The following is a 25974-nucleotide window of genomic DNA, read 5'->3' as shown; positions in this document are numbered from 1 at the left end:
TAATATAAGAAAACATTTCTGAAGCCTTTATTTACAAAAGCTTTAAAAACAAATAATACCCTCTGTTTTGCAAATCATGTTTTGTTTAAAAAGGACCGCCCAGTTACAGTATTATATTGTCAGGAATAAAGAATGTACAGGGGAAACAAACCAATGTGGCTAACATTTGGAGATTTGCTAATATTACTGATTGAAGTGCAGATAACACATTATAACTTGGAGTCCATCATTTCAAGGTAGAGTTAATGATTACCAAAAAGTCTTCCTGCACATGCTCTGGTCTGGTCACATATTCTGCATGGCTAATATTTCACAGTCTCTTTTGTCAAAATATATAAAATAGATTGCAAAGATATACACAAAAAAATAAACAAGCATTACACTCCTCAGGTAGTTTTATTAGCTATACATATATGTATATATATATTTTTGTGTTTTATTTTGCACCAAATCTCTCCATTATTTAACTTTGTAGTAACTATGAAAGCACAATTTTTTTGTCTTTTAATTTGATAAAAATATACCTAAAGACTTGTTATCTTTGGACTTTAAATGAAATTGATTTGTGTAATTAACAAATCAAGGACATTGTAAGTATGGTTACAAAATAAAAAGAAAGGGTAAATAGTGACGGAATAATAAGCAGATCAGGGGACGTGTGCTATCATAAAACTGTACCTTCAACAACATGAATACCAGTTTCCTGGCAGATACTAAATGTCCAATCACAAGGGATTTTTCCTGAAGGGTGTAAAGCTGGTTTGCAAATTCTTCAGTCACAGAGCAGCCTACACAAGCCAATTAGAAACTGACAGACAGCAGATGTGCTTGGAAGATTAAACACTACATATAGAAACAACAGTTACTAAGCTCCTCAGTATTTCCTTGTCTCTTTTTCTTGTTAGTCTTGCTTAATCAACAATTTGCACCATGAAAGTGCTGTAATTTGGGTTCAAAAACAAGAAAATACTGTATAAAGTTGGCAGATGGTCATTTTTCCACCTAAGAGCAAGAAAAACCAAAATATCTGATGGAACAGAGGATTTGAGTCAGAATCACTCTCTAAAGTGCAAAATTGATGGTCCACAATCTCAAATAGCTAAAACTCCTGTAGAATGGAAGGGAGACATGAAACAGGGAAATAAATTACAGTCAGTGCTAGTTAATTTAGGAAAGGGGAAAAACAAACCTCAAGTCAGTAAGTTTATCAAAATATTCAGTATGATGTAGCTTTCCCCACTCTTCTGTCACACACGCTTGCTAACAAGTGTATTAAATTAAGGCCAAATTTTACCTGAATGCATTTCTATTTATTGATATCTGAGATAGGAATGGTCATACTTAGTACTGAAAGGCAGGAAATAAAATGGGCTATGAAAGGGGGGAAAGTATTGTCTATTGTTCAAAGGATTCAACCAGAGATAAAACCTATATACAAGCATGTGTGTAGCTCAAATAAAATAAAAGGACTATTTCATGTCATGACTGCTTGTTGGCTTCCTCTTCATATGCATTCCCTGTGCCATTCTGTACATAGGATGAACCAGAACCAAGGCCATACAAATGACCACAATATTTGGCATCATCAATATGATCTTCAAAGAACATCTAAAAAGGAATTTTGAAGAAAAAAAAGATAATTTTAACCAAAAGTACCAATTGTAGTTTATTTTTCAACAATGTAAGTATCTGACTGTTCATTAACGACAATGACACTCTTTTCTATGGTGTTCCTTTGAGACCACACATATAAGTTCAATGAATAAAACTTAATGTCCTTCAGGAAGTACAGTGCTCAAAAGAAACCAAAGAAAGAGACTATTTAGAAAAAAAAAAAGTGTAAGTGCATGTTTTCCCCATTAATATTTAGACCACTTTTATCAGGATTTGTAAGCATGGAAAAATAAACATTTTTTCATTTCATTATTTTAACAATATTAAACAGCAAGAGGAGTGAAAATAGCCAATGGTGGTGGGAAGAAAATCTTTCCAAGGCTAAAAGAGCTAAAAATAAACTCCAAACGTATTATGGACAATAAAATCTGAACATTCTCACTAAGTTATTGTCCTTGAAAAAGCCAGAAAAGATAAAGCTAACAAATTAGTAGCAAAAACCCACCATTGATTAACCATGAGGGCATTTTTAATGCTGAAAAATTCAAAAGGATGTTTTAAACATTTACTTGCATGAATGGACAGCCAAATCACTTCTGAATCAGTATTACTTGGCAGAACAGCTTTAATGCTTTCTATTATTAACACACTTCTACAAAAGTGTTAAATTCCCAATCCTGGTCAATTCTTTTATGTGTAAGAGGATATATTCAAAAGATTTCTACAGCAAATATATCACAAAAAGGAAAACCGTTTTATAGGCGTAAGCCTGTTCTATTTTGTCTCTGCACAACCAATTTTCTTTTGTGCTTACCCATAACAAATTACAACTATGCATTTCACGTAATTATGAAACCTAGGAGTAGGCTTGGATTTGTTTAATTTCATTCTTCTGTATATAATGCTTTTATATTTGAGGAGCTCATCTCTGCCTTTTGTCACCTGAGGAGCCTCCCAAAATGGCTACTGATTCAATCACATCAGAGTAATTTAAAATGTATGAGTCCTACTCTATGAAATCTTCAAAGCACTGAAGAATGGCATGAGTAAATAGTATTTTTACTGTCAGCTTACGGTCTAAATGAAGACCACACTAGGGGAAACCTAATGTATGCATTCCTTAAGGTGGTAAAAGCAGTAATGATAGAGTCTACTGAAAGAACTCTGGAGTCCTTTCACTAGTATTAAGTTTGATCTTACATAAAAGTTAACTAGTCTCTGGCCTGTTTTCTAAGCTAAGAACTAATACAGTTTGATCTACATGGTTTCTAAGGTACTTTAAATTTTGTTCCTATTAAGAACTTATTCTTCCATTTCTTTCTGAATTATTTTTTAAGATGAGTTATTTTGAATATTTTCACTCAAGTGCGCCAGACATGACTTACATGGTACCTCTAAATTACATCTTCACTTAGTAGGTAATTATTGCCCAAAACTTCTGCCATAAGATTTTTAATGTTCTCAAACTAACAACCAATTGAGAAAAAGGCACTGATGTCTTCATACTTCTCTCATTTTGAAAAAGGCCATTCCTGTGAGTAATGAATCAGATCCTGCCTGATGCTGTGGTCCTATCCGTTCCAGCTCTAACTGTTCAGCAACTTCCTGCAATCCACCCTAGAAAAAAAAAACAACGCTTATCAAAGAGAGAAATACTGCAATTGCAAACTCAGACACTGGCCAAAATATGAATGAACTTTACTATGTAAAGACAAGCCTTGTGAAGATTGAGGGGTTAGAGGGAAAATGTGAATACTAATGTATTGATAATTTGGGAGAAGTTCATAATTTAACAGAAAATGAGCTCCTAACTGGGAAAATTTATCCTTATCATGTTTTAAAGCATATTGTCGGACAGTAACTTTCCTAAAGATATGAGTAAGCACATTATATACAGGGTAACATGTATCAAGCATATTCACAGTTTAATAATACATCAATCATTAGAAAACTGAAGAGCTAGTATTGGTAGTTTCTTTCAATTTTTTATTCCTAATGATCAATCTCTAGTTTTCACTGAAGTAACCTTCATAAAATAAAGCCACTATTAATCAAATCATTAATTCATTTAATACTTAAATTGATTTTGTTAGCTTAAAAGAAAAGGTATGTTAAAAGCATACAACTCTCCAGAATGGTCTGCTACAATGTATGTCAATATTGCTAGGATTAAGAAAGATGATAATGAGTATGAGTGAAAGGAAGAAAAAAGGAATATAAATCAGAAGGAAAGATAAAGAGAGGGAAGAAGAGCGTGAACAGGTAGGAATCCAGCCGGAAGAAAAAGGAAAAACAAAAAAAAAGAAACCAAATAAATTGTTTAAATTAAGGACAATATAAATAAATTAGCCCTTTTACACATCACAACTTGAAACAGTGCTTTCCCTAATAGTTACTACTGTGCTAAAAACAAGAGAATTAGTTATAATCAGCAGTTGCTTAGAACAGACTAGAATAGAACTGAAGACCAGAGGTCAAAAAGTACCTATATCATTTACCTGAATTATAACAAGGCAGCACAGGACATACTCAGAATATCAGATACACTTAAGAAATTTTTCCAATAATATGTACATAATGAGTAATAATTTCATTATTCCTAAAAGCTGTCATTGAACAGACATGTCAATTTAAAAAATATTTCCAGAGCCATATTAAAATATGCAGTCCCTGGATTTTCACCATGCAATACTTTCAGGCAGTGAGCTGAATTTCTGAAACACTAAGGCTATCCTACTGTAAATTCATGTGCTGGAATTACACAGAATTTTGCTAATCTTAAGTGCCACAAACATAGAACAACCTTTCTTCAAAATTTTCCTGGTTATATGCTGAGCATATCCCTATATTGGTAATGCAGTTCATTTGTTAAAAGCTATGTTTCCTTATTCAATTCTTACTTGGTTTCTTTCTGCTAAAAGGCAAAGTTCTGAACATAACTTATTTGCACTTCCAAACCCTGGTGAGGACAAAACTTACTCAACCCTGCTTAGACTGAAGGAACAAGGAACAATGTAGATTCTTTAAAACTAATCAAGAAAAGTTGGAGGGACAAACTAACATTACTAAATATGAGTACATCTGCACATTACCTCAGATTTTAACTCATATGGAAAGATTATGTGTGTGTTGGGAGAGATGAAAAACCATACTTCTGTGCATGAGAGTATATACCTCACTAGTACTAACATTCCAATTCTGCCTCATGATTTTCAATTTGGTACACAATGACAAAAATATGACCCTCAGCTTGAAATGTACTATAAACCTATTCTGTTGAGATATGAGGGTATTTCATAAAGGGAATTTAAAGGCAAATTATTATTTAAGCAAGAAAAATAATCACATGACCAAATATTATAATTGCATTTAATGTAAAACTTAAAATACGTTTAAAACAACATCCCAGCCCAGGGTTTCCCATTAGTCATTAAGTCTGTAATAGTATGCCGACCACAGATAATGCCACCTGAAACCTTACTTTAAGATTTTTGCAGCTCTTCATGAGGTACTTCACATCATAAATGACAGGAAAAAACAAGCGAAGGATCTCAAAGAAGTCAAGTTCTTCTTCGGGCAAATTGGAGTTTGTCAGGATTTTGATTAAATAGCCAAAGTCATAACCACTGAAAAAGGGTTAAAAGAATAACCGAAGAGGGTCAGAGATGAAAAAAATGTTGGTGATACAAATTGTAAGCCAGTCACACTATGGGCTAAGAGGAATCAATCCTCATCACCCTACCCCACAAAAACACAAGTGCATACAAGCACACAGAAAATATATTTCCAACTGTAATGGGACAATGCCATCAACTTAACACACAGTGCAAAGGACTTTATTATTTTGTCATGCAGGCACATCAATATATAGACCCATAATGTCAACCCATGCCTGCAGTCATTAAAATAATCTTGTTAATTCTTTAATAGGGAACACTAAGAAGAATACCAAACTGCCCACAGATATGATCCCACCCCAAATTTAACTACGAAAATAGAGAAGTAAAGACAAATGGAAATTTGGCCAAAAATATAAAAAGTATCAACACAGTTGGTATTTGGAAGGCAAACTAGTGCAGATTTCTGCATCTTTTATATTTGAAAAGTTCACAAAGTCCATAACCAAGTATTTTCACTTCCTTTAAGTGACTTCACTAATAAACTAATAAGTACACTTTCTTTCCTCGTTAAATCTGTTCCCATGTTAGAAAGGCTCCCCAACTGAGATTAACTGGAATGTTGCACAGGAAAGAAAAGTAAAGGCTGAAAGTTCAATTCTAGATAATAAAATACACACTCCTTTATTTTCAAGTCAAGATCTCTTACCCTATCGTTTGTTCTTTTCCATAGTTTTCTGTTTCTACACTCCTGTGCCATAGGTCCTAACCCTCTCCATTGTTTTCCTTTTCTTCCATGATACCTGACAGGAAGCCTTCCCTTAAGAACCCAAGTCCCAAAGATTTCTTATATGGTACAAGCTGTTTTCTTGCAATATCTTTTAGAGTACATGAATCCTTTTCTCCACTAGTAGTTTACAGAGCAAGAATCACATTTTTACAGTCTGTCTTTTTCTCCTTGTACATAGCTGGAACTCAATTTTAGTTCAAAGTCTAACAGGAAAAAAATAATTTTACCATCAAAAAACATTACAGAATATCAAAGCATAAGCTTAAAGAGCGGAAACTTTGAAATTTCTAGTAACTGGCAAAGAGGTAACTTTGTTGGCTACCTAAAATACTAAATTCATGGGGTATTTGCTCACTACTAGTAAAATTAAGACTGTATTTCAAGATTTATCAACTTCTAAAACTATTCTTTAATCGAAATTGAATATGAAGCAAATATCTACTGATATTTAGTGGAACAAAATCTTTTCATAACAAATTTTCATAAATATTTTAAAATACAAGATACTAAGCTAGATTCTAAACTTCAAGAAGATATGAACTTTGTATGTTTTCATTTATCTTAATCCAGTACCTAGCATATACTATTTGCTCGGGGTATTTCTTGTATGGAAAAAATATGTCATATATACTAAAAGGACAGGACAATGCTTTCAGTTCTTTAACAATGATGTCTAGGCACATTCAGAAAAAAAAATCTCTTTAAATTAACAAAGACTTAAGTCTTGTCTCCTGAGGTACAGTTTCAAGTGGAGAACAGAGGGAAAAAGATGGTAAGTGAGAATTAGTCCATCCAGTACCTCCAACTGAAAAATTACTGCTTAATATTACATCAAAATCTACAATATGACCAGTCCATCATTAAAATCACTCTAAAGGCCAGGGTGGAAAGTCTCAAAGCATGCAGGAAATTTCTAGGTAAAATCAATGTGGGAAGTCATCAGGCAATAAAAGCATAACAATGCTTTTTTAAAACAAAAGGTTAAATAAGATACTCCCAAAGTCACTTTCAGTCCCTGGATTGCTGGTATAGTTTACTTACACAGGAAAACATTTGATAATGTCAGAAAGTCTATTTTTACAAAATGAAACTAATTTCCTTTCTAGAAATTCTCTTAAAATTATCTAATTTTATAACAAAAAATTAAAAACCACCACTTTTGGAGAATTTGTTTTGTTAAGCATTTTATTAGTGTTGTTACTGCTTTTTGAAACAAGTTTGCATGGCAGATTTTCTAAGGGATGCCTTCCCTATCACCCTATTTTTTAAAAAGATTTAAATAATTTACTTCTAGACTTCTCTTTGGTGCTTTATTTTCCTCAACAGCATTTACTACTGTCTAACAGATTTTATCACTTGTGAAGATTATGTATTTACTCCTATCAGAATATAAATTCCTGGTGCTGGCATTGTGGTCTAGCAGGTTAAGCTATTGCTTGCAGTATCGGCATCCCATATTAGAGCTCCTTTGAGTCCTGGCTGCTCCACTTCTGATCCAGCTCCTTGCTAATGCACCTGGGAAAGCAATGAAGAGGGCCCAAGTCCTCGGGCCCCAGCACCTATGATAGAGACGCAGAAGCAGCTCCAGGCTCCTGGTTTCAGCCTGGTAAGCTGCAGCCATTGCCACCATCTGGGGAGTGAATCAGCAGATAAAAGACTTCTCTGCCTATGCCTCTCTCTCTCTTAACTTTACCTTTCAAATAAATAAATCTTAAAAAAATTTAAATTCCCTGAGGACAAGGATTTTAGTCTGTTTTGTTTGCAGTTTAATTCCTAGACTCTTATGATAGTCCTTGGCATATGGCAGATAATTTTTTTTAATGAACAGTTTACCTGATACAAACATTAAAAACTAAGACTTAGAAATGTTAAGTAACCATAGGAAAACAATGATTCCAAATGATACTGTTTAATTTTAAACTGAGATCTTTCCATTTTTCCAGTCTGTACTCTTTCCACTATGCAACACTCCTTCTCACAGGCTAACACCTTTTATGGTACAATGACATTAGCTTAGTTAAGAGTTGGAAGACAGCTTTTTTGCAGTCAATTCTTTCTCCAACTTAGCCTTAAACTATTGACACAGTAACCTTAGTAGTGTGAAGCAGTTTTAAGGTAGAAACACAAATGCCATTTTCAATGCAATCTTTTTACCTATGAAATGATAACCATTTGACCCCCTCACAGAGGACCACTCCAGAAGTCATAAGAAGTTCTGCAAAGTACTGGGTCTCAATTCCTTCCTCCTCATGTTTTTTAAATTGGATACCAGATGTTGTTAGCAGCTCTATGGAGTCCTGGGCATACATGTCCTCCCTGGCAGGACAGAGAGAGAGACAACATTCAAAAATGCCAATACTTTAAACAAACATTTTTCTCTTGCTTACAAATACAGTTCCAGAAACAAGACAGAGGAGTGGGCTGGTGTGCCCAATTGTTCAAATACTGCTAATATTATAAGGGCCATTATTTTAGAAAGGTGTCCAAACAGTCAAATCAAAGTAGTCCAATAGTGAAAAGTCAATGTTCACTGTCAAGTTGATTTAATTAACTTTTACATATTAAAAGACTTTAACTGGGTTTATAAAAAGGGTCTTCTACTCACTGTGGCTACCACCACAATATGACACAATCTTACTAGGGCTCTCAATCTCAGCAGCCATTTTAAGGTGGCCAGATGGATATGGGACCACAGACCATTCTGCATTCTCTCAGATGCAATAAGTGTAACATGTGGAAAGCATCTCATGTGGCCGTGTTGAATTACATTCTATTTTAAAGAAAAAGGAGATGTCTCCTTTCACAAAGAACGGGCCTTTCAAATGGCTCTCTCATATAAAGCCAAAGAGAATGTCATCTGTAATTCTCAAGTACACACAGGTTTCTAAACTATCAAAAAAAAAAACAGACTAAAATTCAGATTTACATTTTTGGGAACAGATAAAAAAGTATTTTGTGAATTTAACAACCAAAATATTCAAAGAGAGAAATTTTATCCATCAGTTTAGGTCAAAATTTCCTCTAGATAATCTGTTAGGAAGCGTATCTGAATAAATCCAATGCAAATTTTTTTGATTAGACAATAGTTACAAGTATTATTGACTTTGCTATACCAAGATATTTGCTTTAAAGGGTAGACACTCATCAGGTCTCACTGTAATGTACTCAACTGAGACATGCCATAGCAACTGTAATAACCAAATGCAAAACAGATTTGTCCAGGCTCACAGTATTCTTGGCCTTATGCTCAATTTACTTTTATTTTGTTGTCTCTCTCCCAATCAGTAGGTAAGCTTCAAGAAGGCAATGACTTTCATTTGATTTAATGTTGTATCAACATATCAAACAACACAGGAATGAAGCAGAATAGTGAATGTTGTTTAAATCTGTATTTCCCAACCTTGCTCAATGGAAATTGCCCATAGAACTTACCAAAAACATGGATTCTCAGGTCTCTCTGAAGTGCCAGACCTACTGAATCACAAGCCTCAGATGTTAAGTTTGATTATCCAAATACATGTTTGGGGAGTGGATATCTGGTGCAGAAGTTAAGATGCTACTTGGGATGCTTGCATCCCGTATCAGAGTGCCTGGGTTTAAGTTCCAGGCTCTACTTCTGATCTGGCTTTGTACTGATGTGCATGCTGAGAGACAGCAAGTGATGGCTCAAGCGGTTGGGTCTGCCACCCATGAGGGAAACCCTCATTGAGTTCCTTGCTCCTGGCTTTGGCATGATCCAGGCCTGGCAATTGCAAGGCACTGGGAGAGAGAACGGGTGGATGCAGGAATTCTCTTTTTGCCTCTCAAATAAAAGATTTTTTAAAAAAAGCTATGTATGTAAATTCTTTTTTTTCTGCATAGTTCCCACAGCTGAACTAAGTTCAAGTGCTGTCACTGAAATTTCACAGGACTTAGAATTTTAGAATCTGGAAATTATTATTTTTTTTCTTTCTTTTTTTTTTTTTTTTTTTTTTTACAGGCCGAGTGGACAGTGAGAGAGACAGAGAGAAAGGTCTTCCTTTGCCGCAGGTTCACCCTCCAATGGCTGCTGCGGCCTGCGCACCGCGCTGATCTGATGGCAGGAGCCAGGTACTTATCCTGGTCTCCCATGGGGTGCAGGGCCCAAGCACTTGGGCCACCCTCATGCTTTATAAAATCCAACTCATTGGGGCCGACAATGTGGCATAGTAGGTTAAGCCTCCACCTGTGGTGCTGGAATCCCATATGGCGCCAGTTCAAGTTCCAGCTGCTCCACTTCCAACCCTGCTCCCTGCTGATGGCCTGAGAAAGCAGTGGAAGATGGACAAAGTCCTTGGGCCCCTGCACCCATGCGGGAGACCTGGAAGAATGCTCTCAGCTCCTGGCTTTGGATCAGCCCAGCTCCAGCAGTTGCAGCCAATTAGGGAGTGAACCAGTGGATGGAAGACCTAGCTATCTGTCTTTCCCTCTCTCTGTCTGTAACTCTGACTCTCAGATAAATAAATACATCTTAAAAAAAAATTCATTAGAAAAAGTGGAAACCCTATTCAGGTAAATTAAATTTTCAAATAGGCTGATGAACATCTGTGATAAGGAAAACTTCCTGTTTCAAGTCTTCAAATCAGTAAACTTGATAGTATTTACTTGAAGTTTAAGAAAAAATTTGTGCTCTGCCTTCCCCAAGCTCAAAAATCTTAGCAAGGGGCTGGCACTGAGGTGTAGTAGGTAAAGCTACTGCCTGCAGTGCCAGCATCCCATATGGGCGCTGGTTCAAGACGTGGCTACTCCATTTCTGATCTAGCTCTCTGCTATGGCCTGTGAAACAAGTGGAAGATGGCCCAATCCCTTGGGCCCCTGCACCCGCGTGGGAGACCTGGAAGAAGCTCCTGGCTCCTTGCTTCTTATCGGTGCAGCTCCAGCCATTGCAGCCAATTGGGGAGTGAACAAATGGATGCAAGACCTCTCTCTCTCTCTCTCTCTCTTTCTATGCCTCTTCTTCTCTGTGTAACTCTGACTTTCAAATAAATAAATAACTCTTTAAAAAAAATCCTAGCAAGTATAAGAAAATATTAAAATATGATAATATTAAAACTAATTAAAATACTTTTAGTCAAAACATAGTAACATTAGCTCACTGATAACAAGATCTTTTCAGAACAGCTATGAATTATGAGATCTCTTGCAATACTAAAGATTAAATAAGTACTGGTTTAAAAGTGGTAGTAAAATATCCAGTTATAAAAACTAAACATGAATGAAAATACATCATTGTACAAATCTCTATAATGTAAAGTTTTCCAAAGGAGCTGCATGGCTATCTTCAGGTAACACCCTAAAGACAAAACTAATTTATGTAGATATACTGAGTCAGTAAATTATTTTGAAATTATTTGCTACAAATATAAACTTAGCCTACTATAGAAATTCACATTCATAAACACAAGGATTAGAGACTATGCAAGTCGGAAATGTACTCTAATCTCAAAGCACGCCTGGTTCAACACAGGAAAACCCATCTGAGAATTTTATAAATTATTTTTCAAAAAGTTGGTTACTCTTACATATTCATCTTAAAAATATTAACTTCCTTAAAAATGCAATCTCTAATATATTTAAATTTATGCTACAATCATAAAACAAACTGGAATACAGACTGTCACAAAATAGGTGGTTACTGAGTTTAACATTTAATGAACTGAAACCAGTAACACAAAGACACACAGAAAATCTTGCAAAGGCTTCTAGACAATAAAACCAAAGGATTTGTAAACTTGAAACAAATTTTGCTTCGACACTAGTTACCAAAGAAAACAAAAATTTTAAACGTTCTCAGAACTCAAAAATAGCAACCTTTTAAAATATGCTAATATTTGATATCTGAATGGGTAAAACAGAATAGGAATTTTCATCAACCTAACCTATAAAATGAACCCAAGTTTTCAAAAAACAATTTCAGCCTCACATCCCTCTTTTCCTTATGCATATATGTGTACATATAAAACATATTAAGAATCTTGAAAATACCCGTATCTTTGGAATAAATAAATGAAGCTGGGGCCGGCACTGTGGAGTAGCTGTAAAGCTGCCACCTGCAGTGCTGGCATCACATATGGGTGCCAGCTCAAGAACTGGCTGCTCCATTTCCCATTCAGCTCTCTGCTGTGGCCTGGGAAATCAGTGGAAGATGGCCCAAGTCCTTGCACCCCTGCACCTGCATGGGAGACCTGGAAGAAGCTCCTGGCTCCTGATGGGCGCAGCTCTGACCGTTGGGGCCACCCCACTGGATGAAGACCTCTCTGTCTCTCTCCCTCTGCCTCTCTGTAACTCTGCCTTTCAAATAAATAAATCTTTTTTAAAAAATGAAGCTTAAAAATATTTCTATGTTTAAACTCAGATATCCAATTCTAATAACCTAAATGGTAAGTGATGATATACAGGTGCTCCCTGATTAATAATGGGGTTATGTTCCTGAGAAACCCATCAACAGAAATTATATGAAACCAAATACATTTAATACACATACTCTACTGGATATCATAGCTTAACAGCAGTTTTGTCACCCTGTGATATCCTGGCTGACTGTGATCTGCATTCAACACCACTGCCCAGAACAAGGAGGAAGTATGTTATTGCTATTGCTAGCCCAGTTTGAAAATATCAAAACCCCATTTGAAGTTCTGATTCTATCGAATGCACAATGGTTTTGCACCATCATGAAGTTGAAAAACTAAACTGTAAGTTAAGTCAGGGACTGTCCATCTGTCAACAGAGGCCCATTAGTTTGAGTAAAAGGACCATTAAAATTTAAAAGCACACAACTTTAATCAAGTTAATGATTAGGTATGTTATGGTATTTCAAAGACAAAGTAAATGACTACAAAGAAATATTAAAAACATGTTCACAATACAACCAATAATGGTACATTCTTAATGAAAACAATGTTTAATCAGTTATAACACTCAGAGAAAATGCTGGGAAAACTGTGCTTGTTGAATTTTAAGAAAAATTTTCTGTATGTCCTTGAAGAAACTTTGTTTTTAAAGACAACACAAAAAAAGACAAAAAACTGTCAGGGAGCATGTTTTATATACACCAATCTCTGGGTCTTATTTTCCTTGCTCTTCTTATCTGAAGTCTACAGGCCTGGATATTAATGTGTAGTCCTTACTTTGCTAAATCCAAAGTGGCTACATGAACAGTGTTTAACTCACCAATAATCTTTAATACCTAAATGAGTAATATGTTAGAGGAAAACACAGATCAACACTAGAATGCTACCATTCTTTAGACAAAGTAAATGACTACAAAGAAATGTTAAAAACATGTTCACATTAATTAATGTTAAAAACATGTTTCATTCTAATTACCATGCTACTGATTTAGACATTAAAATCATACCTTCAAGAATCAGAGAACATTAAATAACCTATAACTAAGACTTGAAATGAATGTCATTTTGACCTCAGATATTTTTAAGCTGTATGCTACTTTGAAGTATCTATATTCTAGTGAAATATACACTATAACTAAAACATCTCAAATCTTTATATCTTCATCTTCCTTTCTATAAAACTTTAAAAAAAATCACTTATTCAGGAAATCGGTTGTCCTAAACCAATCTTTTCCTAGTATGTGAATATCATGAAATAACTTGACTTGTAAAGTTACTTTTCCACTAAAAGCATCAAATTATTTCCCACTTGTTTTCTAAGTCCTTGTTTTTCTCATGGACATTCTAAGTAAGCCAGAGAACTAGGCCAAATAAGTATTTTAAAAGTCAAAATTCTCTACCAAAGTCAGAATATTTGTTCATCTTTCTCTTTATTAATTACTATCCATCTGTTCCACAGGATATAAAGTTCCACTCCATCTGTGCAGTTTCATCTATTTTTAACCATTTGTAATTATTTCCTATTCCTCAAATTCCAACTTTCTACAAGATTTCAAAACTTTTCTGTGTAGTCTTTTGATTACAATCCTCAGCAACTTCCATTTCATATCTAACAACGTATCTTACCATTCATTACTTCATACAAATATCCAACAGTCAGCACCAAAAATATCACTGAATTCTGTCAACGCAATCAATGAATGATAAGCTGATCTTGCTCATAAGCATAGCTGCAGAAACATTAAGACTGCAAAAATCTGAATAATCAAAGATTCACAGGATTGGAACAGGCATTTAGTCTAGGGGTTAAGATACCTGCATCCCACACTGAAAAGCTAATTTGATTCCTGGCTCTTGACTCCAGCTTTCTGCCAATGCAGACTCTGAGAGGCGGCAGTGACAGCTCAAGTAATTAGGTCCCTACCACCTATATGGGAAACCTGGACTGTACCCCCAGCTCCCAGCTTTGGACCCAGCCCAGCTCCAGCTATTGCATGCAATTGAGGAGTGAACCAATATATGAGAGCTCCATATGTTTCTGTCTCAAATAAATATTCACATTTTTTTTAAATCCATAGATTGAACTATAGTCTGACCTTAGGCTTGGTTTGCTCTATCATTTTCCAAACTTACTGACTGCTTAGGATGAGATGAGGATTCTCTAAGCTTCCAACACCCTTTGGCACGTGGTTTCACCTAAACCTGCTTTACAAAGAAATACCAGATCATTAACATATCTATCTCTGCATCTACCCATGTGATGTAGGATGTTTTTCTTTGAGACTCAGATAACCTGCTTGATAGGCAAAGCTAATTGTTACCAATACCTAAGATTCCACGCCACATCATTTCTCAAACAACTTGTTAAGTGTATATCCTCATCCTGAACAGCTTGCTACTCTCCAACTAAAAATTTCCCTTTAATTTGCAAATATGCTGGAGCATTATCTGTAAAACGAAACTAGCTTTTCTTTGATTTTGCTGACCTATTTACATTATTCTCTATCTCCTCTGTTTCAGTTTCACCTTCCTTAATGAAAATATCAGCTTCCTTTCCATTACCACTAAACTGAGATCCCCTGTGATTTCTGGTATTCTATTAAAATGATTCTCTGAAATATCAACAACCAAACTGATGATTTCTTAAAAAGCTCATTCTCTTCCTCTTTATCTTCCCAGTGGAACTGTTCATATATTCCCTTTCTCCTTCACAGCTCATCAATCTTTCAGTTCAATGTTCATGGCTATATCATTCTAAATTCAGTCTGGAAACTCCCATACACCATTAAGTCAGCTAATAATTCCAATTCTTGGACTTGGGCAATAAGCAGCAGATAGAAGATTAAGTAAGCACTAAGCCATAACTATCGTGACTAACTTACTCAACATTACATCCTTTGTGCCTTGCCCAGTGGCTGGCACATTTACTCTAGGAACTCAACAAAGTCAACTGTCATCTATCTTTAAAACTTCTACACTTCTGCTCATGGTGCATGTTCCCTCCATATTAGGTAGTACAGGTTTTATCTTCAATTGACCTTTCTACTTAATGTTTCTTACAACATCCTTCTCAAATATCTCCTAATACACCAACATTAGTGTAAATGGTAGCAAAAATGTTTGTAAAACCTTAGGACCTTGCATATGAGAAATGTCACTCAGAGATTATATTAAGAAAGCAGCCACTGTGATGAAAAAGATATTTCTAGAAAAGCAAACAAGTTTACCAAAACTGAGTATGAGTTTCTTCCTAGAGATACACTGAGGTCACAAGAGCAACTTACTTAAAATCAATGTTCTAACGATTAGTTTTTAAAAAAGTTAATGAACAAGTGAAATTGTACAGGACTAATTGAAGAACACAGTTAAAATTTGAGAAAAGGATAAAAGGCAATTTTTGCAGTGCTTTAGAGCTGTAGTTTTTATAAAAGGCTATCATAGCAGAGGTGAATATATATAATCCATTATAAGATTCTAGAGAATTCACTAATACATAATAATTAACACAATACAATTACAGGCCATCCTACTGTACCACTGACACCACCGCCCTCTGAATTCAGCAGCTCTGATTTCATTAGATCTTAGATGTTAAATAGCACTTTATTTAACAAAGAGTTCTTACATTGGCACTACCATTAACTGCCCTATAGTTTCAAATCAGATGTTAGATCACACTGCAGGTAGAGGCAGTCAAACATGATATAACAATACAGCAGCATACTTAGAATATATTAAACTTTTCATTTCCCATAATACAGTTAGTCAAGTTTTGTCCCCAAACACTGTCAACTTCTCTCAGCTATCATGACGACTTCACCAATGATACATAACAGTACCTAATTAAGGAAACAGGGTTTGGATCCAGGGCTTGATTCAGATTCTAACTATTAGAAACTGAACAATCAACTATACTGTAACTTTTTCTGTAGGCAAATTAAGATTTTGTGGACTGACATAGGAACATAACACTGATTTGAAAGAAAAATGTGTCTAAGAAATGTCTTACTGTACTTAATATACAACCTACTGAAACTAAAGTATGACTATAATAGAAATCTCTTCACAAGAAAGATAACTATTAAAAAGTCTATATTTCAATTTGTGTGCAAAAAGTTTGGAAATTAAAGTAATTCTATGACATTATTTTTTCCATCAAGTATTTTCAAAACCCAAAGTTCTCCAGGTTAACAAAAAAAATGTGACAATCAGATTTTAAAAAAATACTATTTCTAAAAATCAAACTATTGGACTTTAAACATCTTCCTTATACCAATCCTTCTGTCTCTTAATGAAAAGACTCCCAAATTTCGAAATTTTGCATTCGATATACTTCAAGGATAATACACAACACTAATTCAGAATTTAATCACAGTTGAGGGAAATCAATTCTTCAAATTAGTTCACGTTATATGTTTATTTTGCACTTACGTCAAATTAAATTTAAAATTAAACTGCCAAGTTGAAGTTCCTGGAGGGTATTCTCCTTGTTCATTCATAAAGGTCAGTCCTAGCTGAATTATCTTTAACAAGTCTACATTACACCGCAACAGTTGGTACTGATAGTCAGCATTGCTCCTGAATTCGCCAATAGGTCTTGCAACCACACCTGGAAACTCAGTGTCCTGTAAAATAGTTTTAAAATTCATTATCTACCAAATGGTCACAACCACCATTCACAAATCTCTAGAATACATGGTTTTTTATTCAAGTCAAAGAATCTTGTTACAGATGATATTACACATGTTTAAATTCAACTACAAAGTACCTTTTATCCAGGAAGATGATTAATTTTTAGGACCAAAAAATAAAACTCTAAAACTTTTACTCTAAATATACCATAAATAACAAATTAGTCTGTATAAGACACACATGATAAATATAACCAAGTATTTAGACACAAGGGAAGAAAAAAAACCCTCATGTTTCTCAATGAATATGTAAAACTATGTTCACAGTATTCTAATACTAAAACTAAATTGTTTGAAAAACTCTAACCAGTGGAAAATGTATTATATTTTCCAATTACAGTTGTAAGACAAGATTTTTATCTCAACACTAAAAATCACTAAAAGCATAAGCCTTCTAATTTCTTTGGCTAACAGTATTTTTGAATTCAACAAAAACATGCTGTCAAGATTTGCACGCCACCTACTCGTTCCCACATGATATTACTTCTCTGGTGTTGTTAAATCTGACCATCTAAGAAATATATGATCACCACAAACTTTCAATGGATAATAAACTCAATTCTAATTATGGGTAGGCACAACTTTACTAAACAGAACATTATCTAAATACCTATATTCATATTTTAGCCAACCAATTTGTCCCTTGGCAAAAAAGTCTATTTTTTTCATCTATAGTTATGTAACACATTAACATTTCATTCAACAACAGACCACGTATAACACAGTGGTCTAAGATATTATATTGCCTGGTGATGTAGCTCTATAAGTTTGTCCAAGTATCCCCTTCGATGTTCCCACAACAATGAAATTGCCTAACAACGCATTTCTCAGAACATACCTCTTCTGTTAAGTGACACATGGCTATAAATGTATTAAAAACACCGAGAAACTGATTCACCTGTTTAGTATCAGAATTCAAACTAGGGTTAGCTAAGAATAAAAACTAAATATTGAGTCACCATGAAACTGTAAAGAAATTAAAGCTGCCCTAAATTCAACCCAACTCAACAACTACTTTACTGGGTACTGTATGTGCTTACAGGTTTTGAAGGGACAAATGACCATTAAGACACCAATCCCTTGCTTTAGATCTAATAACCTACTGGATGTAGAAAAGTAGAGCAGCTCCAACAGATACTCAAGATATAACAACCCACAGACTGAACAGCATGTACACAAGCAACAACTGCTTAATTTAATAGCACAATGTGTTCACAGAACTCCAGCGATAATTACAAGTTGTAGACCAACAATGTTTCACTGAGAGATCTGATTTTTTGTTTGCCAGATGGCCAGAGCTCCTTTGGTACTATCAAGCCCTGCTGTTTCTAGAAGTTGACCTGGTCTTTATATGTAGGCCCAGAGATCTCCTTGTTGAACATATTCAATTTCATAGAACTTCAGTACCAGGCAAGGCCATTCCACAATCACATGTGAACAAAGACAAATACTGTCCAAAGCAGAAAAATGAGCAAAGATCCTCCACCCTGGCTAAATGAGTGACTTACATCTGTGCAGCTTTTGACTTGCTCTAGTACTCTCTCATTCCAGTAAAAGACCTATTAAGATACCAAATTACAGAATGACCCCCAATTCCCTGACAGCATTCGATATACAGCAAAGCCATGGTTTCTTAAGCTCTACCTAACATTACTGGGCATAAGCCCAAATCTTAGTCCTTTCTAATAATCTCTTACTCATATGCCCCATGGTTCCTGTGGTTCCCAATAAATTTTCTCTCACAATGAGTAATAAACCAAACTTGTCAAATTCCAAACATTTTCCTATGGTTTTTGACTGGAGGATAATTTTTTCAAGATTAAAATAATCCCTAAAAATCAACCAGAAGAGTTCATTTCTCAACTTTTAAATTCCTGCTTTATAAAAAGCATTTTAAAGATTTGTTTAGGGGCCGGCATATTGAGTAAAGCTGCTGCTTGCAATGCCAACATCCCACATGGGCACTGGTTCAAGTCCTGGTTGCTCTACTTACAATCCAGTTCTCTGCTATGGCCTGGGAAAGCAGTAGAAGATGGCTCAAGTCCTTAGGCCCCTGCACCCTCGTGTGAGACCTGGAAGAAGCTCCTGGCTCCTGGCTTCAGATCTGCACAGCTCTGGCCACTGCAGCCATCTAGGGAATCAACCAGTGGATGGAAGACCTCTCTCACCCACTTGCTCTCTCTTGCCTCTGCCTCTTTGTAACGCTGCCTTCAAATAAATCAATCAATCTTAAAAAAAAAAAAAAAAAAAGATTTGGTCAAGGGCATACCATAGCAACGTAATTGTATTTTCGGATAACTTGACGAATTTTCTTCATCTCTTCATCCAGGTTGCAAGCCCAAACTTCACAAATTCTTTGGCTATGATCTACAGTTGCTGCTGGCATAGTGAGGGCACAAGAGTCTAGATGCCAAGCATCAAAATGTTATACTTGATTGAAGATTTGTTTCATAAAATACTTTATCCTTTATTTATGTACCTGTCAAAATAAAAACCAAAATACAAAAAGCTATATCAGAAATATGAATCATAAGAGAATTGAGCTGACAGAAATCTGAAAGAGGATATTTATTCAAAGTCCTAGATTTCATATAAAATCAAAGTTTAAGAAGTGACTTGTTTAAAATCACACAGCTAATGTGTAGGGGAAAAAAAAAACTATAACATTTCCTGGTTCTAATTTCAGTATTATTTTTAACTGTTTTTTATATAGACACACTGAACACATTTTTAAAAGTTTACACTAAAGATTGCTGTGGCTTCAACTCACCCTTCACATAAAACATCATAAAACTATCCATTTCCTAGGAAAAATGAAAAAATAAACACTTATTTACATGCGGCAAGATCAGCTGCTATCATGACAGGGTGTTTGCTTTCATTCCTAACAAAACATTCAAAATCCGACTTGATTACAAGATTTGCTTTATTGGTATTTTTTCAAGTCATATTAAGGGAGACAAATGTAAAAAACAGTTTTAAAAAATGCTGTGAGAGAAAAAAGCTCATACAGCCATTGAAATTAATTGAGTGTCTCTAACTGCAGAAGGAAGAAAGAAGGCAGCAGAATGTCTGCCTAGAAACTGTTGAAGATAGTAGCATTTTTCCTGGTTCTTGAAGACAGTTCTCAGGTTCTGGTCCTTAAACAGGGTTCATGGTACACAACAATACAGATCAACATATTGCTTTTTGGGCAGAGACATTCCAAATGCTCCTTCATTTTTCACACCAATTTGAAGAACAAAAACCCACAACAAACGTTAACAGAGGAGGATTTGTGTTCCGCTTTTGAATTCTGAGAAGTTACAGATACAATCTCCGGTACTCTAATAGAAACCAGAGGAGATTCGGGACCCCCCTTCTTTATAACTCCCCCCACCCACACCCTCCTACACACACTGTGACCCCCTAAGTTTAACAAAGCTTTCTTTCCTCCACCTCTCTCTACTGCAGGTCCAGAAGCCCGAGAGGGGTACCAAACGCCTTTTAACTGAAGAGGCATCTCCGTACTGAAGTCTCCCAGAGAAACAAGAGGACAGCACAGCGGTATTCAAATCATAGATAACGCTCTTCACTGGCAGGGAACGAAGGTGTTGATAACATCTACTGAAACCAGATGGGCTCCCAAACACTGCCGCGTGAACGGTTTTAAGGCGATCTAGGCCACCGCCCTCCTCTTCCAATTTCCGTCCCACATCGAAGCCCCAGGTACAAAGCCTCCGCGTCATCATCCCGCGCCACGCTCTTGACATATACCCCGCCAGCTACCCTCCCCACCCCCAACGGCGGCTAGGCTCTTTCCTCAGCCAGCCACACTCCAGCTGGCGCCATGGCGCACCCTCTCACGACCATGGTTCCCGCCCCCTTCTACTTCCCCAACCAGCCCTTCCCCCCTCAGGTCTGCGACAGACGCCAAGATCTACTTGTGTCGCTGAGCTCGCGCTCCTCCTCTTCCTCCTCGCCATAGAGACAGCACTCGGCGGTAGCGGCGGTGGCGGTAGCGGCGGCGGCGGCAGCGGGTGCCCCATAGACACCTCTCGCCCTGCAAGGGGGAAAGGGGAGCCGGAGCTGCGCCGCACCGCGATGCGCCGTCGCTTCTCTCACGTCCTTGCGGGGGCGCCGGATGATGACGCGATACGCAGGGTGGGTGGGGCGCGCGGGCCGGGGCGTGGCGCGCAGCTGACGGAGGCTGGAGTGCTGGAGCGCTGGGCGGTCCGACTACCTGACTGGCTGGCCTGGGCGTCGGGGCTGTCGCTTTCGGACTGCCTGTCAGAGGCGGCAAGTTGCCCCTCTCCAGCTGCCCGCAGTTAGCGCGTGTGCCCGAGAACCCGGGGACCGCGAGCTGGGTTTGCTTAGAGAGGACGCGGGCCCGCTCCGCTCAGGCCACGGGCGTCCCGGGCCGCTCCGCTGTCGCTGGAGAACGGCGGGGCTTGGCAGCTAGAAAAGCAGGCCAGAGCCTTCCAGGGCCCGGGGCCCAGGGATCCGAGGAGGATGAGCTGGCTCTTTCCCTTGAGCAAGAGCGCCTCCTCCTCCGTGGCTGGGTCTCCCAGTGGCCTCACCAGCCTCCAGCAGCAGAAGCAGCGTCTGATCGAGTCCCTCCGGAACTCACACTCCAGGTGACTGTCGCTGCCTCCCCGACCCGAGGAAAAAGTAGGGCGGGAGGGCGGGGTGGTGCTAACCCCTTCGCGGCTCCTCGGGCCGACTCCCCGCCCGCTGCCTCATTGGATGCACCTCCCCTCCTCCGCGTCTCACACTTGCCGAACCTTACGATCTTCCTCCGTCCCCTCCCTGCTTCCTGCCCCCGGCACTCCTCTGCTCTTCTAATTCTGACCTGCTCATCCCTCCTGACGCGTCGCTGCTGACTCTAATCTCTCTCAGACCATATCTGATATCCCCTGCTCCCCGGCCGTCGTCACTAATCCTTGCCTTTGCCCACCTGATTGCCGCCTTGGTAGAATGGTTAACTTGGCTAAAGAGAATTGCGAAGCATAATCAACAAGTTTTACCGAGAGAAGAAGGAAACCGTTTCAATGTCAAAGATAAGGGCAGTGTGTTGTCAGTGAATTATTCTCGTCCCAGAGCGGCGTTAGCCCTCTTGAGTCTTTAAGATTTACCCGTTCCCAACAACTTCCGCTCGTCTCGCAAGTGTCAGTGTTTATCCATGTCTCACTTTTACATTCCTATCCCCGCACTCAGGAATTGGCTCACATTCATCTTGATTGTTTTCTTGTCTTCCTATGAGTTTTTCTTTGTATTATGGCCAGATTAGAAATACTTTGCCATTCAAATTATTTCAGCTTTTTTTTTTTTTTACTGTAAACTTGTTTGCTGCAGCCTTTTATAAATTGTAAAAGCCTGTGTTCTCTAATGGTTATCAAAAAAGTAGAACTCCTGTATCTTATCAGTTTTGCAAGTAATTTGCTAAAGAATTTTGCAGCATATATTTTATGTACAGATGTAATCATGGTAAAACTCTAACCCTTTTTAAAGTACTCTTTTTGTAATGCATTAAAAAAAGTTTATCCTGAAGTAAAATTGAATAATTCCTTTGAAGGAACTATTAGAGGCGATTTTATCTGTTACATTTTAATAATTTTTTCCAAGCAAGGAAATTGTAATCTAGATTAGTTTTAAATGTATTCCTCAAAGAAAAGTCCACCTCAAAATCATTTTGGCTAAAATAAGGCCTGTTACTGACTGAACCTCAGGTGTTTTTTGTTTATGTCAATTATTCCGCTTGTTTAGGACTTTCAAATGGTGAAAATTTCCTTTGGGAAGAGGAATTCGGATTTCTACAACTCACTTTAGGGGAGAAAGGGAGGTAAGAGGCAGGAGAAAATTAGAGACTTTGTTTCTGATGCCTTCCAGTCTCCTTTCATTCAAAGTCCTCAGAATGCCAAAGCACTGTATCATTTTCTTACTGAGGACAAGAACTTTAAATGTTTTGTATACTGATCTGTAAAAGCTAGTCTGGTAAGACATGTTTTATAAAATGACTGTTTTGTTAAAGATTCGTTTGTTAATTTAAAAGAGTGTCAGGGAAAGACAGAGACAGATCCTCCATCCACTGGTTCATTTCCCAAATAGCCCCAACAGTCAGGGCTATGCGCTTTGGGAGCCTCAGGTGCCCAAGTATTTGGGCCATCCTGTGCTACCTTCTTAGGCACCTTAGCAGAAAGCTGGATTGAAAGGAAAGTAGGTGGGACGCTGAATCAGCTCTCAGATATGGGATATGGCACAAGGCTGGTTCCTAGGGGACTCAACGTAACAAAAGCTTGTCCCCTTAGAAATTGTTACCTTGAAAGACTTTGTACTGCACTAGTCCTATCACAGAAACACTTTTTAGATATATATCTTTGAAATTATTTGCTTTTAAGTCTTTAGTATGTTTTGATAAATATTCCCAGTGCTGGCAAATTTTTATTCTTTGAGGTTGGAGTTGAATTTTTAAAATACTACAGAGTCCTTTGCTGCTAAGGGTAGTATGTAAGGAAACTCATTGATATAAAAAAAAAATTTTGGCCCCTTAAAGTGAGATGGGTTTTAAAACATAAATTATTAAAGTGTTACTGGAGACAGCTGGAATGGAAGTTCTTGCCTCCTGTAAGGAAAGATTTTCAGATGTGAGAAAGACATTGATGATAAACAAGCTAGTAAAGGTTAGGAAACAGTACACCTGACAGACTTGATGAGCAATTCAGCGAAGAACCGAGAGCCCAGTGTGCATTTAGACTGGGGTTTATATGGGCATGGGATGCATCACCATTTCTCCACTGCTCTCCCTCTTCTGGGATATTGCTGGGTGAAGGGCTTTCCAGGTGTAAAATTCATGAAGTCTTCTTGTGGCATTATTACACAGTGTTATTGGGCTAAATAGCTATCCTGGGCCAGGAAGATTTCCCTGGGATGTCTCCAGGAACTGGGATATCCTGCAATAACTCCCCAAAAGTTGATTGGAATTGGTCAAAACTTTTGATATGTAAATACTATGCTGCTTTCACTCCAGCCCTTGTGGTCCTTGGGGAGTGAACCAACCGAGGAAGACCTTTCTGTCTCTCCCTCTCACTGTCTGTAGCTCTACCTCTCAAATAAGAAAATCTTTAAAAATACTATGCTGCTTTCAAGGCATGCTTCTATGTTACTTTCCTCATTTAACCACAGGAAGTTCCATATTCTTTAGGCTCCTCTCACACACCCAGACTAATGTCTAACTTCCTACATAGTGTATGTTCTAGAATTGTCTTCAAAATGTAAAAATCTATGTTGTATGCCATTTTTGAGCCAGAAGTCATGGCTGTGTAATTGAACAGATATTTCATTTGTTACTTATTTTGTGGTATCACAAACATAAAACTTTTAAGTGTTTGATTAAGTTATTCTATAAATATATAAATATGAATATATCAAGTTTTATTTAAAATATTTCTCACAAGTTATGCTTCAGTAATTCTGGAGACATTTGTAGGTCTTGTGCTTACAGTTTTCAAAGAATGTTACAATTCTTGAAAAAATGCCATCTACTTATTCTTAAATCTATCCTTTTAACTAATAACATGCATTTTTAAACCTGCTAGTAAAAATACTCTACTTGTGCAGTATCTGACCATATAGAGCTTGATTAGCCAAATTAGCACAATTTTGCTTAAATTGAATGCTTCAATTTTTTTATGAATAATAAAGAACCTTGATAAATTATGAATATCAATCTTTTTTTTTTAGTTTTTTTCTTTTTTTTGACAGGCAGAGTGGACAGTGAGAGAGAGAGACAGAGACAAAGGTCTTCCTTTTGCCGTTGGTTCATCCTCCAATGGCCGCAGCGGCCGGCGCACCGCGCTGATCCGATGGCAGGAGCCAGGTACTCCTGGTCTCCCATGGGGTGCAGGGCCCAAGTACTCAGGCCATCCTCCACTGTACTCCCTGGCCACAGCAGAGAGCTGGCCTGGAAGAGGGGCAACCGGGACAGAATCCAGTGCCCCGACCAGGACTAGAACCCGGTGTGCCGGCACCGCAAGGTGGAGGATTAGCCTAGTGAGCCACAGCGCCGGCTGAATATCAATCTTTTAAAAAAATTTATTTTATTTATTTGAAAGAGTTACAGAGAGGAGAGACAAAGAGGCATCTTCCATCCAATGGTCGCTCCCCAGATGGTGGCAATAGCTGTGGCTGGGCCAGGCTGAAGCCAGGAGCTTCTTACAGGTCTCCCATGTGGGTGCAGGAGCCAAGCACATGGGCCAGCTTCTGCTGCTTCCCAGGTGCATTAGCAGCCAAATCTGAAGCACAGCAGCCGGGACTGCAGCAGGACTCGAACTGGTGCCCACATAGGATTCTGGCATTTCATTTGCTGGCCTAACCCAGTGTGCCACAACATGAGTCCTGAATACCAGTATCTTACTGCATACTACCCATTCCCCCCAAAATGTCAGGTCAGTAACTCTTTCCTGATTGTGTTTTTCTCCTCTTACCCTATCGAGTAACATTTTCTCCATTTTCTCATCTTTTTTAGCTCTTTCCTAATTCCTTGTAACTGAAGTTTTATTTCAACAGTCTCATTAAGTCCCTTTGTCTAATGGTTGAACGTTTCTTTTTAGCTGCTTTAGTAAGTTTTACCTGTTTATATTCTTTGGGCTTTTCCAAAGGTTAGTTGAAGTTTGTTTTTATGTCTTCCTTTAAGTCTTGCTAGTTCACTGGTACAAAAGGGAAATGGGAAATGACATAGATCGTTAAAAGCAGAGCATAATGTAAGTCTGCTAAGAAAATGGAAATGAAACTTGTGAAGATTGGTCTCAAGCAGTACATCCCATCTCCTGAGTGACAGTTATCACAGTATTCAGTTTACCACTAAAATTCCTGATTTTCTATGCTTAGCTAAAATGAATTCTTTTGTGTCTTTT

General features: G+C 37.5%; 2 protein-coding genes across 12 annotated transcripts in view; one reads left to right on the top strand and one right to left on the bottom strand.

The window, feature by feature from the left end:
• On the bottom strand, nt 1-21228 carry CNOT7 (CCR4-NOT transcription complex subunit 7). Of its 10 annotated transcripts, none has more exons than XR_011386328.1 (8): nt 21007-21143; nt 19854-19887; nt 19353-19562; nt 16824-17017; nt 8176-8337; nt 5096-5240; nt 3000-3231; nt 1-1608 (listed from the first exon to the last, which is right to left on the bottom strand). XR_011386328.1 is itself a non-coding variant. In XM_070068475.1 (8 exons), exons 3-8 carry the CDS (start codon nt 19467-19469, stop codon nt 1480-1482), a joined length of 858 nt encoding a protein of 285 aa, XP_069924576.1. In that variant the 5' UTR covers nt 19470-19562; nt 19854-19887; nt 21007-21191; the 3' UTR covers nt 1-1479. The 10 variants fall into 10 exon arrangements, 6 of the variants coding, with proteins under 6 accessions (XP_069924576.1, XP_008249374.1, XP_069924577.1 ...); XM_070068475.1 differs by having other exon boundaries at nt 3121-3231; nt 21007-21191; XR_007918139.2 differs by lacking the exon at nt 19854-19887 and having other exon boundaries at nt 21007-21216.
• Nucleotides 21229-21271: 43 nt separating this feature from the next.
• VPS37A (VPS37A subunit of ESCRT-I) overlaps nt 21272-25974 on the top strand; it is a 46552-nt gene continuing 41849 nt past the window's right edge. The window contains exon 1 of one of the 2 annotated variants that reach the window (XM_002709510.5): nt 21272-21699. In XM_002709510.5, coding sequence (XP_002709556.1) covers nt 21575-21699 — 125 coding nt within the window. In that variant the 5' untranslated portion in view covers nt 21272-21574. The remainder of the gene's footprint in view (nt 21700-25974) is intronic. The other variant, XM_051842600.2, reaches the window with a different exon arrangement.

This window comes from Oryctolagus cuniculus, chromosome 2 (genome assembly GCF_964237555.1).
Source record: "Oryctolagus cuniculus chromosome 2, mOryCun1.1, whole genome shotgun sequence".
NCBI classification, from domain to species: Eukaryota; Metazoa; Chordata; class Mammalia; order Lagomorpha; family Leporidae; genus Oryctolagus; species Oryctolagus cuniculus.
The sequence above is the reverse complement of the archived record's forward strand: the minus strand, read 5'-3'. Positions and strand labels throughout refer to the sequence as shown.